General features: G+C 43.8%; 1 protein-coding gene across 1 annotated transcript in view; it reads right to left on the bottom strand.

Moving 5' to 3' along the window:
- LOC117520449 (neuronal acetylcholine receptor subunit alpha-3-like) overlaps positions 1-18360 on the bottom strand; it is a 55354-nt gene that overhangs the window by 7615 nt on the left and 29379 nt on the right. The window contains exons 2-6 of the mRNA XM_034181791.1: positions 9020-9159; positions 8819-8863; positions 8614-8723; positions 6448-6655; positions 2277-3293 (exon numbers count right to left, since the gene is read on the bottom strand). Of these exons, the coding sequence (XP_034037682.1) occupies positions 2277-3293; positions 6448-6655; positions 8614-8723; positions 8819-8863; positions 9020-9159 (1520 nt within the window). The remainder of the gene's footprint in view (positions 1-2276; positions 3294-6447; positions 6656-8613; positions 8724-8818; positions 8864-9019; positions 9160-18360) is intronic.

Consider the following 18360-nt stretch of genomic DNA (forward strand, 5'->3'; position numbering starts at 1 on the left):
ATTGATTTTGAAATGTAATAATCAGTGTTGCCACAGTTACTTTGATAAAGTAATCCGATTACTGATTACTGATTACTCCTTGAAAAAGTAACTTAGTTACTTTACTGATTACTCAATTGTAAAAGTAACAAAGTTAGATTACTAGTTACTTTTTAGTTACTTTCCCCAGCTGCTGATAACAACCCTCTGCCACCTCAACATGACAATGATACCTGTTTTGCCAAAACTCACTTTATAGTCACCCTTTCTTGACTTCAATGAAAATAAATACTTGTTTTATAAAAAGTAAAATAATCTTTCTTGACCTCATATTTAACTGTTGACAGCACTGTAACAGTAAAACTTGCAATTTCTAACCTACATTGTTTAAAAATGTAACTATTAAATTCTAACATTTTTCTAACATTTAAATTCTCTCTAAACATTTTACTTGTCAAAATGATTATTATTTTAAGTAGTATTAGTAGTTGTAGTAAAAAAAAAACGGCTTCAAAACTGGACCTTTAATCTAGGGGTGTTGTGGGGGAGGGGGGCACATCCCTGCCCTACGCCCCCATTCCATCTGGATTCGCCCCTGCTTTGGCGTTTGAGCACAAAGAATGGATAACATTTATTTATGCAGAAAACATGACCAGATTTACAGGTAAGAAAGTTTGATTGTGTTTTCACATCATGTGGTCCTCAGAAAGACAGTTTAGGTGTATTTGAGTGGAAAATAGTGTTAGTTGTTGACACGTCGCGGAGGATCAGCTGTTTTTAACGAGACGATACGGAGCGGCTCAGCTCAGAATTCTAAATAAAGGAGAAAAATAAAGCATAAAAATGACTTTGTAAAGCTCAGTGCAGATGTGCTGTTTTCACCGCGCTTTAAGAGGTGAGGACGAGTCGTAGCTGATGAAAAGCTCACAGCTCGCTTAAAGTGGGCAGTTCAGTCGAACCCCGACCCCCTGCCCACAGACCAAGTTTAATGCTGCTGTCGACCCACAATGCAAAAATAATAGTAAGGCACAGTGACTTGGAGAAGTAACTTTAATCTGATTACTCATTTGGAAATATTAACGCGTTAGATTACTCGTTACAAAAGAAGTGGTTAGATTAGAGGCATCACTGGTAATAATGTAATAATTTCAACACATTTTTCAGTCAATTGGAGGCCCTGCAAACTGGTGCAACATGGTTGGTGCCCCACGCAGGCTGCATAGTCTGCTTATGCCGAACGGCGGTGCTGACCACCAACAACAACAACAACAACAACACCACCACCAACAACAACAGAAATCATTTATATGAGTTAATCAGTTGTATGAATTACAACACATCATGCCTAAAAATGACCAATTGTCTGCCTGGGTGGTTGCCATCCAAGACCCAAGGCAGTTCCATGATGTGGTGGATGCAGCAATGTGCAATACTCCCAGAGCTAAAGTCTAAAAATAAATTTTCATCACATATTCTTTCTACCAGGCCTCTCCAACCCTGCTCCTGGACACCACCTGCCTGGCATGTTTTAGAACGCTCTCTACTCCACCCACAGCTAATTAACTCAGCCAGGTGTGCTCTGCCAATCAAGAGCTTCAGTACACCAACGTTAAGTGGCCAGGTGTGACTAGAACAGGAAGACATGGAAAATATGTAGGACAGGTGCCCTCCAACAGCAGTGTTGGAGAGGCCTGCATTACACTCAATAGTTGTACAAAATTGACTTAAATTTGGGGAAAATACAAAATAGTACCAATGATATTTATTCATTTTCTACACATGCTTATTCCAGTTAAGGGTCACAGGGGAGCCTGTCCTAGTGATCACTGGGTGAGAGGCAGGGTAGCCCCTGGACAGGCCACAGGGTCTAACACAGGGCCACATATAGACAGATAAACACATTCACATGCTCACTCACACTTACAGTCAATTTAGAGACACCATTTAATCTAACCTGCATTATCTTTGGTACTGGGAGGAAATCAGAGCACCTGGAGGGAACCTGTGCAAACTCCACACAGAAAGGACCATACAAGATGCACTCCCAGGACCTTCTTGTTATGTGGTAACAGTGCTAACCACTAATGTTCATCAGCAGCAGCAATTTGAGGTTTATGCACTGCACAATAGAGAATTGTTGCACATTTTTGCAAAATATACTACAGTCGACTGAGTAATTATTATTACAAGTGGTGCACTGATTCACTTTATTGTTGCTATGAGGCAAAACAGGTTTGAGCTGACAAAGAAAAATAACTTTTTTTAAATAATGTAATAATGTTACTCCTTGTGTTTACCTCTTTGGCTTTGTTGCGCGTCCTCATGTTCTCAGCAATGTACTTTACACTCTCGATGGCCTGTTTGATCTCCGGAGACACCACGGACAAGGCAACAACAGTGTTGACTGGCGGCGTAGCATTAAGTGTCCTCGGCAGCTTGGGTGGCTCAGACTCCTGAGAGGCCTGGGTTTTGGGTGCCTGAGGAGGAGTGGGCACCATTGGGGGAGGAACGGGCGTTGGCACCTCCTTGCCTCTATAGGGGAACCTCCTGTTCATGTTTCGTTTCTCATCGTGATTCGTCTCACCGTATTCTACACAGTTCATGGAGCCACCAACGGAGGAGGCTCTTCCTCCTACGGCTCCACTATCCAGTGGGGGGCATGCTACACCCCCAGTAATGCCCCCAACACTTACACTGCTATCTCCACAGGCTCCTGCTACTACCAGGCTGTTCTTCCTCTTCTTGTTCACTCCACTGCTCCCACCTCCTGTTGCTCCTGTTCCTCCACTGACACTGCTGGCAGAGGAACAACCTTGGTCAACAGGTCGTCTCATTAGCATCACTCGTGGCAGGACCCCAAGGAACACAGACCTCACCCACTCTGGCATTGTGTGGGTCATGGGGGTTCGGTAGTGGACGTTCAGCACGAAGACAGTAATGACAATGCTGAGTGTGACAAAGATCATTGTGAAGAGAAGGTACTCGCCGATCAGAGGGATGACGAGAGACGTTGAAGGAATGGTCTCTGTGATGACTAGAAGGAACACAGTGAGGGAGAGGAGGACAGAGATGCAGAGGGTGACCTTCTCCCCACAGTCAGAGGGAAGGTAGAAGACCAGCACTGTGAGAAAGGAGATGAGGAGGCATGGAATGATGAGATTAATGGTGTAGAAGAGAGGCAGGCGGCGGATGTAGAAGGAGTAGGTGATGTCCGTGTAGATCTCCTCACAACAATTATACTTGATATCATGCTTGTATCCTGGGGCATCAATGATCTCCCACTCTCCACTTTCCCAGAAATCTTTTAGGTTTACCTAGTAAAACACAAATATCAAAGTGAAAAATGTTGAGTTGAAAATATTAAGGTTAAATTGCTTGAGGGATTTCAGAGAACTTATTCTGGGGGGTTAAAATCAAAAAGAGAATTGTCAAGACACAACACATGGATGGAAAATGAAACATCATACAAGGAGCAATTTGTGTCTCATGTTCCTGGGGATATTGCAAATCTTGTTAAGCAGTGACTCCAAATCCTGCTCCTTGAGATGCTAACTACTTCATATTTTCTATTTGTCCCTGATCTACTCAGAACAGATGAGTCAGGTATATTGAGCCAATTTGCTTGCTCTACAATGGAACACACCTCATTTGACTCTTTATGTACAGTTGGGCCAGTGAGAAATGGAAAATACACAGAACACAGGGTCCAAAAAACCAAGAATGGGAACAACTGCCGTAAACAGAGGCAGTTTCTCTAATGCCACGTTCACACCGGGCACGACGCGAGCAACTGCAGCCACAGGTTGCCATGTAATCCCTATGTAAGGATGCGTTTTGGTGCCAAACCGCGCAGCGCGACGCGAGTGAAGCGATTTTGAGCGATTGCCGCGTTTGTGGCGCGATATTGCGTCGCGTCACGTCGTGTTGCCCTCCTCCCCAAGTTGAAAAATCTAAACTTTTTCGTCTTGTCGCGCCGCGATGACCAATCAGGGACTGAATATGTAGTGACGTGGAGATGTCTGGAGTTTGACTGAGGATGTGAACATGTCCTGTCTCTGGTAGCAGCCTGTGAGCAGGACTTATGTCTCTTTTGTCCTTTATTTCACAATCATGACAGAGTTTTTGGAGCGAGCAGCAGCCCCACAGCAGGGGGAGCAGAGTTTCTTTTTCTTTTCTTTTTTTTACGTGCGCGCGAGGGAATCATTCATGGAGATTATTTTACTTATTAACTACACAGATGTATAATAAAGCAAATGGTGACTGGTTTCTAAAGACAATTATGACATAGTTTTTTTTGGGAAAGAGCGAGTAGCAGTCCACAGCAAGCCGCGGAGTTTCGTTCTTTTTTTTTGTTTGTTTTTACGTGCATGTGCAAGCGAATCATCTCTGGAGAATATTTTATTAATTAACTACACAGATGTATAATAAAGCAAATGGTGACTGGTTTCTAAAGACAATTATGACATAGTTTTTTTGGGAAAGAGCGAGGAGCAGTCCACAGCAAGCCGCTGAGTTTTGTTATTTTTTTTTCGTTTGTTTTTACATGCACGCGCAAGCGAATCGTCTCTGGAGAATATTTTATTAATTAACTACACAGATGTATAATAAAGCAAATGGTGACTGGTTTCTAAACACAATTATGACAGAGTTTTTTTGGGGAGGAGTGAGCTGCAGCAAGCAGCGGAGTTTCTTTTTTTTTTTATTGTTTACATGTGCGCGCGTGAACGGGACAGTTGGTCCTCAAACTGGGTCCTGCAGAGGCGGAAGGACCGCTGAAAGCAGCCGTCATCCAGACGCAGCTCCTGCAGCAAATAATGATACTCTCTGTATTGGGAGCTTTTCACAACAACTCGCTCCATGTGAAAGGTCCGTCATGATGACTTGACGCCGAGCGGAATGGAAGCTCCTCCTATTTGATGATGCACTGGGCGAATTTTCGCAGCGAAAGTCCACCCACGCAGAGCGACACACCGGGCGAAGGACGCGCGTCCGTCGCCACGCGAGTCCCGCGAATTTGTAGCGTCTGATCGTGCCCGGTGTGAACGCGGCATAAGACTGCAAGGGAAGCTCAGCTTCCCCTAAAATGTTAAAAAAATTAAATGGTCAAATATTCACAATTTATGATCATTTCACTGACTACAAATGCGTTAGAACATGTTCATCTTGAAGACAATTTTGTTCAGAATCAGCTACTTATCACAAATTGATTGACTCTATTTTGTTAACTTCTCATAAATCTTTTTTTCTCATACGGTCTGTCAGTGCATTTTCCTGTAGAAGCCGAGCATTCAGTGAGATTTTGTGGAAAAGTTTTTTCATTGCCACGAAACGCAACGGTCATTGGATAAAGCCACAATTTTGTCCCTCCCCCGGACGCTGAGCTTCTTTGGGGGTGAATGGAGCAGTGGGCGGGTCTGGACACTAGAGTTGTGCACAATGATTGGATGATCATTCGAAAGGCTGAATCCAATTTTGATTGACAGCTGTAGGAATGTGAGAATTAGTTTGCACATTTTTGTGTATTTATGGATTTTTAAATTTAGGCCAAAGTGTTTAGCATGTGCAATGAATCAGTCTGTTTTAAATGCGCATAGAGAAGCACACTGGATTAAACATTTATGTGAGAAGATCTTGGTGAGTTACTCTCTGCTTCGTTCTTCAGTAAGTGTTTAAAAGTTGTTGCACGTTAATTAACGTGCCGGTTCACAACACAGCATCAAAGTATTCATAATTATAAGTCTATCCGGGCATATGTGGTAATAATTAGCAGTTGCTGATGCGTTTTATTCATGAAAATTAGTGATGGAGAAAATGAAGTGTTTTGAAGCACCTAGTCAATATGAAGCAATGGTTCAGTGTTTTGAACACTGAACATCTGCTGGCCAGTCTTTAAAATAACATTTGCATGGAACAATATCATGAAACAGACTCTGTTATGTATGTTTAATAATAAAGGTTCTATATGCTTCTTGAAATTTTTTATGATATTTTTGTTTAAAAACATTAATAATATACTTGTAAAAGTAAGTTCCTTCAGCAGCTGCTTTGTTTTCACTCAGGGATACCACAGCAGATCCAAGGTGGACCTGCATGTTGATTTTGGCACAAGTTTTATACCGGATGCCCTTCCTGACACAACTCCACATTACATGTAGAAATGTGGCAGGGGTGGGGTTTGAACCGGGAACCTTCCACACTGAAACCAAGCACACTAACCCCTTGGTGAAGTACTGTATGTAATGGAGATACAAATTGTGAAATGCTTGTGCAACTAGGGACTTTTATGACTATTTTACATATTTGAATTTACATATAAATAAATTGACAAATTTTATGATGTAAGCTGACAACGAGCTTTCTCTCTTTGACAGACCAGCAACTGCCACTGGCTGTAAAGTATGCAACATGACGTTACTATATATTCAACTTTTTGGCTATCTGTCCTGTAACTTTCAGAGTCCAACTAACCTTTGAACCGATGAGCACCAGGTCGATTTTGGCCTTGTCATAAGTCCATGAGCCAAACTTCATGGAGCAGTTCTGGTAGTCAAATGGAAAGTAGGTGATGTCCATAGGACAAGAGGATTTGAAAATGGCAGGAGGAACCCAAGTGATGGTGCCATCAAACTTCAGCAAAGCTTTTGTCTTGTCCTCCACTAGGAAATCTCCAACAGCGCTGTAGGAGCATTTTCAAAGATGTGCAAATGTCATTTCACTTAAATGACCATCTCCAAGATGACAAACACAACTACGTGTTCTCATGACTGAAGGTGTTAACATGGGTATGAGCTTTTGTTGCTACGTAGACACAGACGTTAGCCTTCAGTGGTGCATTTTTGCAGATGTGGAAAGTGCAATCTTTCCAGCATCAAGGTATTTTCATCATTCATATATCAACAAAATGGCAAAATTCCAATGAGGTGAACAACTTTGGATGAATAGACATATAAAAAGAACAATAATGTTTAAGAAATATTATGAAAAAATTACAATGATGAATCTGCACTGAGACTTACAGTTATGATATTTCCAATGAATATTGAAGGAAATCTAAAAATTCTGACTTCTTTCTGAAACCTAACTTTAACAGGAATGACTAGTGATGTATGGAATAATGGACCTCAATATGCGACCACCTATCAAGGAGTGATGTCATTAAAATTCAGCTACAGCTGTTAATTTGTGCTTGTCCTAAAAAGGTAAAGTAAATAGAAATTTGACTGCTAAAGCAGAATTTGCATGTCCATTATTCATTAAAATGTTTGTGTTGCATTACTCAGACTCTTTGATTCAGGTTTTTATTGGTTAGGTAGGTCTGCTACTGATCAATATTTACCTGTGCACAATTAAAATTGTCAGTAATTTAAATTGGTTGGTTACTTCAATGTAGCTTCAACACATTTTGATCAATACATAGAATGAATGTGCATTCTCCATTTTTGACATAAATATTCTCTTCACTGTGCTGCTGAAAAGAAAACAGAAGTGTTTCCAAAAACACAAAAATTGAAATTAAATCATTTTTAAAGCAATCGTCTATATACATAAAGGGCTATGTCTGTCTGTCTGTCTGGGATAAACTCCCAAACTATAAGATGTAGCCCTAAAAACTATATATATATATTCTGAATCCTTGTGACATGGGGAACAAACTGGTACCATTTTTTAAAAAGTTGAAATGAAAATTACCCCCAAAATAGCCATTTATGTAAGACCATACAGTGCTATACCATGTGTTTTTCATGCTGCCACTTCTGTCTTTCTGTCTGTCCGGGATAAACTCCTAAACTATAATATGTAGCCCTAAAAACTATATATATATTCTGAATCCTTGTGACATGGGGAACAAACTGGTACCATTTTTTTAAAAAGTTGAACTGAAAATTACCCCCAAAATAGCCGGCTGTGGGTATGACCAGGCAGATTCAAATTTCCAGCCCTGTATATGTGTTGGCCATCTGTGATTATTTAATCCTTTTCTACAGCACAATCAGCACAGCACAGCCACAGCACACTCAACAAAACAACAACATGCTTAGGCTGAGGCTGTGGGTATGACCAGGCAGATTCAAATTTCCATCCCTGTATATGTGTTGGCCATCTCTGTTCATTTAATCCCTTTCTTCAGATACTTTATGTTCTCAACTGTTAAACACCTGACTGTCCTGTACAACCCACTTTGCCTTCCTGTCTGAATACATTAATTTTATGTTTGTAAAATTTCAATGTAAAAACAGTGAAATACACCACTACCTCAATTTTGATTCATTGATGGTTACATTTACTGTTACCTACATTTTGTGTGCAATTTTGTTATAAATTTGATTGCAAAACAAAGTCTGTATGAAGGACTTCAAATGTGTTTGTCTTTTACCCAAGTATTTCCACTTAGTTTGGGGAGTCCACCTCTTATAGTTCTGCTGGACAAACTTTAGCCCATTAAGTATTATATTTATAAGACATCAGCATTACAAAAACAAATGCTGGGCAACTGATTAAAATGATTGGCATTTGGCTTATGTCTAAAACAGGTTAACCCAGGCAGCACCGGGTACCCCAGCTAGTCATAGCATAAATGTGCAAACTGGGCTTTGAATTGATCTCCACTGAGAATTTGTGGGCTTGTCCTCTTACTTGTTGTACAAAACAATGTCTGGCCTCCAAATTTTATTGGATGGAACTCGTATGAACTCAATCCCATCATATTCAACAGGAGTCCATTTCAGTTTGTAGTCATTCCAGACCTGAATTGTGGACAAAAACAGAAACCATCAGATTCCATTCACTTGGACCAGAATCACTTGAAGTTTTGGAAACATAAAGACATAGTGTCACTCACGTGTCGCAGCCACAGATTAGTTTCCATAATCTGATTCACTTCATCCTGAATATGGACAAAAACAATTACAGAGTGAATTGGATCCGTGGAGGAAAAAGTGTTTCTGCTCTATAAAATAGTCATTGTTCCTTGCTGAGAGGACAGTAGTTCTTGTATGTAATGTTGACGTCTTCGCGTTGTGACTGAGGCCGGTAAACTTACCACTTTGACCAGTTGTGATATAGAGACCTCAAACTCCACGGTTACTGGATCAGACACATTCACCACTGGTCGGATGAACTGGTTGTATCTCCGAAACAACCTCCGAAATAATCTGTCCTCTGCTTTGGATGAAAAACATCCTATTGAAACAGAAAAAAAATGAAATACTGTATATGTATTTAACAGCTACAGAAATTATTGAAAAAACTAACACATTTATCTTTTTTTTTATTACATTTCTGACACTGTACTCAAGGTTTATCCATGGTTTCTTTTCTCTTTATACAGGGTGACCCCAAAACAATAGAACCCATAAAACCTGTAATAAATCTGACAAATTTGCTGGATTTAAACCTCAGTCTGTGTACAATCATTCCCCATTTGATACATCTGTGAGTAAATTGAAAATTTGTGTTAGTGTGATTTGGCTGATGTAATCCTCCTTTAGTCAGTCAGAAAGATGGAGCACAGGCTGCAGTACACTTAGTGCATTATGACAAGCAATGCAGTGTCACAAGAATGGCAAACAAACCCGTAAGCTTTTTGGTCGCCTGCAAAACACAAGATGAAAGAAAAAATAAGCATGCTGAGCTTTTGGCTATAATGTGTTTGCAGAACTCTGAATAGTGGCAAACACGTGTTCTATCACGAGTCACAGCGACATTTTATAGTGCTGGAGTGAAGGTCATATCGTGGAAAGCAGCCACCGGTGAATCTGATGCCTTGGATGGCACACAGACCCATGCCCGAACAAGCAGAAAATGTAGTGTTACTGGAGACAGCGTACACTCAGGCCACCAGCACAACCTGAGGAACACCAGCTGTCGCTATGAGAGACAGAATAAAATCCAGATATCCAGATGTGCTGTCACACTATCATATTATGGCTCTTCTTCATCTAATTTCACTTGCATCTTCATCTAAATTAGTTTAGCCCATTTTTTCTTTCACTGTGTTCGTTTTAAAAATGTTTATTGTACTTTATCTTTTCTCTATAACTAATCCTAGCCTTAATTGTATGAAGCATTTACAGCGCAGAATAACTATGAAAAGTAGAATCAAACTACTGCCATGGTGAAACTGCAGTTAAAGAGTTGAAGCATTTTAAGGCTGGAGAAGAATGCATTTTACCAAAAGGGCAAATAGGAAAAACCCATACGCACACAAATACTTGCACAAATGCTTGTTTCCTGCAGAAATGAATAAAATATGATATTTAATCAATTTGATCAAAATAGAAGTTAGACTACCAACATGTAGCCTTGGGTTTGATTCCTGGTTAGTCTATCCATTTGTGTCCTTGCACAAGACACTTGACCTCAATTGTGTGAATCCACTGACCTGTAAATGCGGAAGTAACCTGTGTCAAATTAATGTCCCCTCTTAGATGGAGTCGTAGACTTTCATATGCTTCATGCTTCAGAATCCAGAGATAAGCACGAGAGCCAATGGGCCTCAGAGCCTATAAAGGACTTTCCTTCTTTATATAGGGGAAACAATTAGCCCCTAACTATTCAGCACGATGTCAAGTGGCTCAAAAAGGATGCTCAGGAAGGAGCAGTCAAGTCGAGCCTTGGAGGATGCGCTGGTGCTGCACTTCAGTGCATCCATGACAGGATGGAACCGCCTTCCACATAATAAGAATAAGTACAAATCAGGGCGACTCACGGCGGAACAGCTCGTATGAGTGAACCACGAAAACATTGAGCCAACGGGCAGGTGTGCATGATCCCAGTGCTACGGCGTTGTGCACGTGGGAACACAGTGCGAGCAGCTGCATGATGTGCAACCACATCGCGCAGCTGCTGTGAAAAAAACATGCTGCGGCAGTTTCGTGCATGTGGGAACACACTGCATATGGGAACACACTGCACAATGTGTAACCACAGCTGCTGTGAAAAATAAAAAATAAAAATTACATACAATAAAAATTCATGCCTCCCACAGGATTCGAACCCGCACTTTCCAAAAGCTCTGATTGCCGCCAGCCAGAAACTTTACCACTGAGCTACCATCACTATCCTGTAAAAGGTGTGGGAAAATGCCTGAAATCAAGATGGACATTGACGTAGAGAAAAAAATAAAACCACACACCATATAAAAACACCGCATTTTATTGAATCCCTCTTATTAAGTGGGCAATACAAGTATGATCCATCTGTTCCTCCCTCTGTAGATGACCCATGGTCACAGATGTACGGTCATGAAATTACATGAATGAGACGCAGTGTGCTCTTATCATGTCCACATCTGCTGGCGGCATGTCCAGCCGACCCCTGGTGCCTGTCCTGCCCAACACACGTGTCTTGTGGACAGCGCACTGCAGGACAGACACTGCATCATGTGAAACAGCGTGTTATGATCTGATGGTCCAGATCACCTGGGGTAGCCTGTCAATGTGCGTGGTGTGCGTGTGCTCACTGCAGCCGATTAACAACGATATATGCTTTTATGTATGTCCATGTGAGGACAGCAAGCAGACACATGCGTGTCACAGTGGAAAGTTGTTAGTTCATGTCTGTCCAAACACAGTACGTGTTCCCCAGCTATGATGTCCAGATCCACAGATCTCCACAGCCACTCCTGTCAACGGCCACACCTCCTGTCAGTTCAGTGCACATACCAACGTGTCACTGTGTCTGTTTGCAAAGCCACACTCGTGGGGGCACTAGACAAATTTCACATCCAGCTCGACAGTGATCCTCTGCTGACTGTTGTCATGCTAATAGTACGAATGGCCACACATTTCCCAAGTGCCAATCGAGCGGTGTTAGATGCTAATGTGTATCAGCTGGAATTTGGCCAACACCTGCCGCACACTCTGTCTTTCAGCCGCTGGTGTGTGCAAATATTTATAGCAACAGGTGTACGAGGCATTCGAAGCAGCTACGATTTTACACATATTGCATATGATTCCTGCTTCATGCGCAAGTCGACCACATTCGTACTATGTGTGAAGGGGCCCTAAATCCTGTGTGGCAACCACCCCGCAGCCAATGATCCATTCCCAAGTGTCTAAAATAGCCATCTACAGATTGTCCCAAAATATGACACAAAATCATTTGACTCTAATTCTGTAACTGTTGTGTGGGCCGCTGAAGAGGAGGTACTGCTGGCCCACCACCAGAGGGTGCCCTGCCTGAAGTGCAGGCTTCAGGCACGAGAGGGCACAGCCACCTCCAGGGAGCAGCCGGGAGTGGCAGGTGCCACTCATCATCATCATCAATCCCATAAAAGCCGGACAGCATCTCCACCTCGCTGCCGAGATATCGTCTTACCTTCTAGGTAAAATACTCAGCCGTTGTGGTGCCGAACGCACGTTTACTCTCTCGTGTTTGTTGAACTGTTTGCAGGTGTCTTGCTCGCTTCTTTCAGCTGGAGGCTGGGTTCGCGGATGGTGGAGGAGTGACGGATTTCACTTCTCACTCCGAACTTCAATAAGTAGGAAATTGACTCTGCATAAACTGTGTACTTATTTCAGAGGTGGAGGTGTTTTTCCCACCCGATACAGGAGAGATCGTTTGCTGACTGTTTTACTGGGTGTGTACACACACACTCACCATTAACTGTTTTTGCTTCCTGCCAGCAGTACCAGATCTGACAGCTGGAGATGGTGGCCACCTGGGGACTCGGGACTTGGTGGCTCCAGTGTGCTCCAGATCCGCTGGCAGTGGAAATTGTGTGGGATCTGGCTCTTCTCTGGACAGACGTCTTCTATCCTCGAGTCTACCCGCACGTCACCTTTGTATATTTGACTGCATTCCAAAATCTGCAATTGTCTGTATTTCGTTGTGCACATTTCACAACAGTAAAGTGTTAAACTTTTGGCTCATCCATTGTCCGTTCATTTACGCCCCCTGTTGTGGGTCCATGTCACTACACTTTCCCAACAGGATATCTCGGCCAACGTCATGGATTCCGAGGGGCGTCAACCATCAGTTGAACAACCAATGGAAGAGCAGGGTGCACGGGCGCCATCAGGAGGCGTGGTAGGTGAGTTGCAGCAAATCCTCACCGCCTTCACTGCTCGGTTGGATTTAATGACCGAGCAGAACGTCATACTCAGTCGTAGGATGGAGGCTCTCACCGCACAGGTGGAAGCGCGTGCACAGGGCGCAGCTGCAGCTCCTCCTCCTGCTGTCCTGGTGCCGAATATAGACATTCCAATGGTTGTTCAAAGAACCCCCCCACCATCCCCTGAAGCACACATAAGTCCCCCGGAGCCGTATGGAGGCTGTGTGGAGACGTGCGCAGACTTCTTGATGCAGTGTTCGCTCATCTTTTCACAACGTCCGGTCATGTACGCGTCAGACTCCAGCCGGGTGGCTTATGTGATTAATTTGCTTCGAGGTGAGGCACGCGCCTGGGCTACGGCGCTCTGGGAGCAGAATTCACGGCTCCCAATGACGTATACTGGGTTTGTGAGGGAGTTCAAACAGGTTTTTGATCATCTAAATAGAGGCGAGACCGCTTCAACAGTGCTACTGTCTATGAGACAGGGGCGTGCAGCCGAGTATGCAGTCGACTTCCGCATCGCGGCTGCGAGGTCCGGCTGGAATGCTGCTGCACTCCGCGCCGCCTTTGTAAACGGACTGTTATCGGTCCTAAAGGAGCACCTGGTGGCTAAGGATGAGCCACGGGACTTAGACGGGCTCATCGACCTGCTTATACGATTAGACAATCGGTTAGAAGAACGTCGGCGGGAGCGAGACGAAGGACATGGCTGGGCACGCGCCGTCCCTCTCCCTTCAGGGTCCGAAAAGGTTCCGCCCTCCCCACGCTCCACAGCCTCAGCGCTCCGTGTGGTTACAGCTCCCCCTGCTGACGATGCTATGGACACGAGCAGGGCTAAATTGACAGCTTCCAATAGACAGAGGAGACTGGCCCGCAGGGAGTGTTTCATCTGCGGCTCGAGTGAGCATCTGCAGAAAAACTGCCCCAAGCGGTTAAAACACCAACGCCCGCCCTTAGAAACTGGGCTAAGGGTGGACCAAGAAATTCACGTGGGACACACACGCATATCTGCACGTCTCCCAGTTACGATCCTGAGTGGGGATCTAACCCTTCAAGCCCCAGCACTGGTGGACACGGGGTCGGAAGGGAATCTGCTGGATAGCAGATGGGCAAGGGAGGTAGGGCTCCCTCTAGTGGCGCTCCCTTCACCATTGAAGGTGCGGGCACTAGATGGCACCCTTCTTCCTTTAATCACTCACAAGACACAACCAGTAACTCTGGTAGTGTCTGGGAATCATCGGGAGGAGATAGAGTTTTATGTGACTCCTTCTACCACCTGCGTAATTTTGGGCTTCCCATGGATGGTTAAACACAATCCCCGGATTGATTGGCCGTCTGGGGTGGCTCAGTGGAGCGAAACCTGCCACCGGGAGTGTTTAGGATCCTTGGTTCCCCCCGGTTTGACTGCAAATGAGGAGGTTAAAGTCCCCCCCAATCTGACGGCGGTGCCTGAGGAGGACCACAATCTTGCTGACGTCTTCAGCAAAAATCTGGCACTCACTCTTCCCCCACACCGTCCGTATGATTGCGCCATTGATTTGATCCCGGGCATTGAGTACCCATCCAGCAGGCTGTACAATCTCTCACGTCCAGAGCGCGAGTCAATGGAAACCTACATCCGGGACTCATTAGCTGCCGGTCTGATCCGGAACTCCACCTCCCCGATGGGTGCTGGTTTCTTTTTTGTGGGCAAGAAAGACGGCGGACCCCGTCCATGCATTGATTACAGAGGGCTGAACGAGATTACAGTTCGCAACCGATACCCTTTGCCCCTGTTAGGTTCAGTGTTCACGCCCCTGCATGGAGCCCAAATCTTCACCAAACTCGATCTTAGGAATGCGTATCACCTGGTTCGGATCTGGAAGGGAGACGAGTGGAAGACGGCATTTAACACCCCTTTAGGTCACTTTGAGTACCTGGTCATGCCGTTCAGCCTCACTAATGCCCCCGCGACGTTCCAAGCTTTGGTAAATGATGTCTTGCGGGACTTTCTGCACCGATTCATCTTTGTATATCTGGACGATATACTCATCTTTTCCCCGAATCCTGAGACCCATGTCCAGCATGTACGTCAGGTCCTGCAGCGGTTGTTGGAGAACCGGCTGTTTGTGAAGGGCGAGAAGTGCGAGTTCCACCGCACCTCTTTGTCCTTCCTGGGGTTCATAATCTCCTCCAACTCCGTTGCCCCTGATCCGGCCAAGGTTGCGGCGGTGAGAGATTGGCCCCAACCGACAAGCCGTAGGAAACTTCAACAGTTCCTCGGCTTTGCAAATTTCTATAGGAGGTTCATTAAGGGCTATAGTCAGGTGGTTAGTCCCCTGACAGCCCTGACCTCCTCTAAAGTCCCCTTCACCTGGTCGGATCGGTGCGAAGCCGTGTTTAGGGAGTTGAAACTTCGGTTTCGGAAGGAAGAAACCTCCAGCAGAACCAGGCTCAGGGAGGGGCAGTCTTCTGCTGGGACTGGTTGGGGCTGAGGGAGAGAACCAGGAAAAAGACATGCTGTGGAGGGGAGCAGAGATCGATCACTAATGATTAAATGCAGAGTGGTGCATACAGAGCAAAAAGAGAAAGAAACAGTGCATCATGGGAACCCCCCAGCAGTCTACGTCTATAGCAGCATAACTAAGGGATGGTTCAGGGTCACCTGATCCAGCCCTAACTATAAGCTTTAGCAAAAAGGAAAGTTTTAAGCCTAATCTTAAAAGTAGAGAGGGTGTCTGTCTCCCTGATCTGAATTGGGAGCTGGTTCCACAGGAGAGGAGCCTGAAAGCTGAAGGCTCTGCCTCCCATTCTACTCTTACAAACCCTTGGAACTACAAGTAAGCCTACAGTCTGAGAGCGAAGCGCTCTATTGGGGTGATATGGTACTACGAGGTCCCTAAGATAAGATGGGACCTGATTATTCAAAACCTTATAAGTAAGAAGATATCAACATCCAAAAGTGTTTAGATTTTCTGTGGCTTTATTTTTGTGGCACTTTTTTGGGTCACCCTGTATCTTCTGCAGGCATGTGAAGAGTGGGTGTCCTCTTTGCCTTCTCCAGCCAAATGGATTTTAAACATTCAGGCACTCTCTGGTGATGGTGGCAGAGAAGAGAACACTGGACAAATAAATGGTAAATGGACTGCATATATTTCTTTTCCATCTGCATCAGACGCTCAAAGCGCTTTACACAGCAAATGCCTCACATTCACCCCGATGTGAGGCTGCTGCCATGCAAGGTGCTCACTACACAATGGGTGCAACTACAATATTAAGGACCTTGCCCAAGGGCCAGGTCAGGCTGAGATTTGAATCCTCTGGTCTGAAGCTCAACACTGAACCACAAGACCATCACCTCCCCTAACTGTTGGACATTATGGACGATGCCAGTCATCCTCTGCACACCATCATCAGCAACCAGAGGAGCCTCTTCAGCCACAGACTGCTCATCCCCAAGTGCAGGACCAACAGACTGAAAAGTTTCTTTGACCCTCAGGCCATCAGACTGTACAGCTCCTCACTTGGGGGGAGAAGGAGCAACAAGAAGACAAAGGATAGGAAGGAGAGGAACAGTAGTAGCCAGTAGCAAGCAGTATTTTTGGTATTTATATTTGTATTTTCTTTTTGCAAATTGTTTCTTACTTTTATTTTTGATGCTCTATGTGCTTCTTACCTTGTATGCTACTGTGCAATGATGCTGGAACTTCAATTTCCCTAAAGGAGTCTTCCCAAGGGATTAATAAAGTTCTATCTAATCTAATCTATATGTGCTGGGTCATGCACAAAGTTCCAATTGAGCAAAATGTCATAGCTGATGCTCCCTTACAATGCAAATGATACTCCTCATCTTAGACTCCCTAAATAACTGTTCCTTTTATACTTATATATATATATATATATATATATATATATATATATACGAGGTCTGTCAATAAAGTATAGGTCCTTTTTATTTTTTTCAAAAACTATATGGATTTCATTCATATGTTTTTACGTCAGACATGCTTGAACCCTCGTGCGCATGCGGGAGTTTTTCCACGCCTGTTGGTGACGTCATTCGCCTGTGAGCACTCCTTGTGGGAGGAGTCGTCCAGCCCCTCGTCGGAATTCCTTTGTCTGAGAAGTTGCTGAGAGACTGGCGCTTTCTTTGATCAAAATTTTTTCTAAACCTGTGAGACACATCGAAGTGGACACGGTTCAAAAAATTAAGCTGGTTTTCGGTGAAAATTTTAACGGCTGATGAGAGATTTTGAGGTGATACTGTCGCTTTAAGGACTTCCCACGGAGCGAGACGTCGCGCAGCGCTCCCAGGCGCCGTCGTCAGCCTGTTTCAAGCTGAAAACCTCCACATTTCAGGCTCTATTGATCCAGGACGTCGTGAGAGAACAGAGAAGTTTCAGAAGAAGTCGGTTTCAGCATTTTATCCGGATATTCCACTGTTAAAGGAGATTTTTTTAATGAAAGACGTGCGGGCAGATTGCAGCGTCGGCTCGCAGCCGCTGCGACGCTCCGCCACAGGAAAAACACCTCCGTTGGAAGCCTTAAAGACAAGTTGGAACATGTCCAGCTGTTAAACAATTTCTCATATACTCACTCCACTGAAAGCCATCAAAAGCCGCCTGGATTTTACAAATGGTTATCAACACGGAGGTGTTTTTCCTGTGCCGCCGCACATATTTTTTTATTTGGAACTTTACACTGGAATATTTACATATTACGTACATTCATATACAACAATAATTATCTTTCGATATTAACTCTCAAGAATAGCGTTCCCGGGGGCCTTTACATTCCCTCCTTTTTTCTTAAATATATAATAACAAACATCAACAAAAACGCAGGTACACAGCTCTGTGTAGAGGTGGGCGATACCGGGAATTTTGTTATTGATCCGATACCGATCCGATTCCGATAGAATTTCGCCAAACATTGTACGTGACAACAAAATACATTATTATCACAATTAACAATTTTGTTTAAAAAAATATCACTCAACACAAATTAAAACAAAATCTCCTGAGGTAGAGGGCTGACAAACCACAATACAACAAAATTAACACACCAAAACAAATACTGTAAAAAGTTTCAATCTTATTCTGTTTTTCAAGTCAAACAATAAAATAATACAAAAAATAAGGAATTTCTTCCCTTCAGTGCACTTCTCTACGTTGCTTCGTAAATAAAGAGTGTAAAAAAATAGAACTTAAAGCAAATTAAAACAATCTTCTGAGGTTAGAGAGCTGACAAACCACAATAGAGGAAAAACTAACACACCACAACAAATCAATCAATCAATCAATCAACTTTTTTCTTATATAGCGCCAAATCACAACAAACAGTTGCCC

The sequence above is a fragment of the Thalassophryne amazonica genome, chromosome 11, assembly GCF_902500255.1.
Source record: "Thalassophryne amazonica chromosome 11, fThaAma1.1, whole genome shotgun sequence".
NCBI lineage: Eukaryota > Metazoa > Chordata > Actinopteri > Batrachoidiformes > Batrachoididae > Thalassophryne > Thalassophryne amazonica.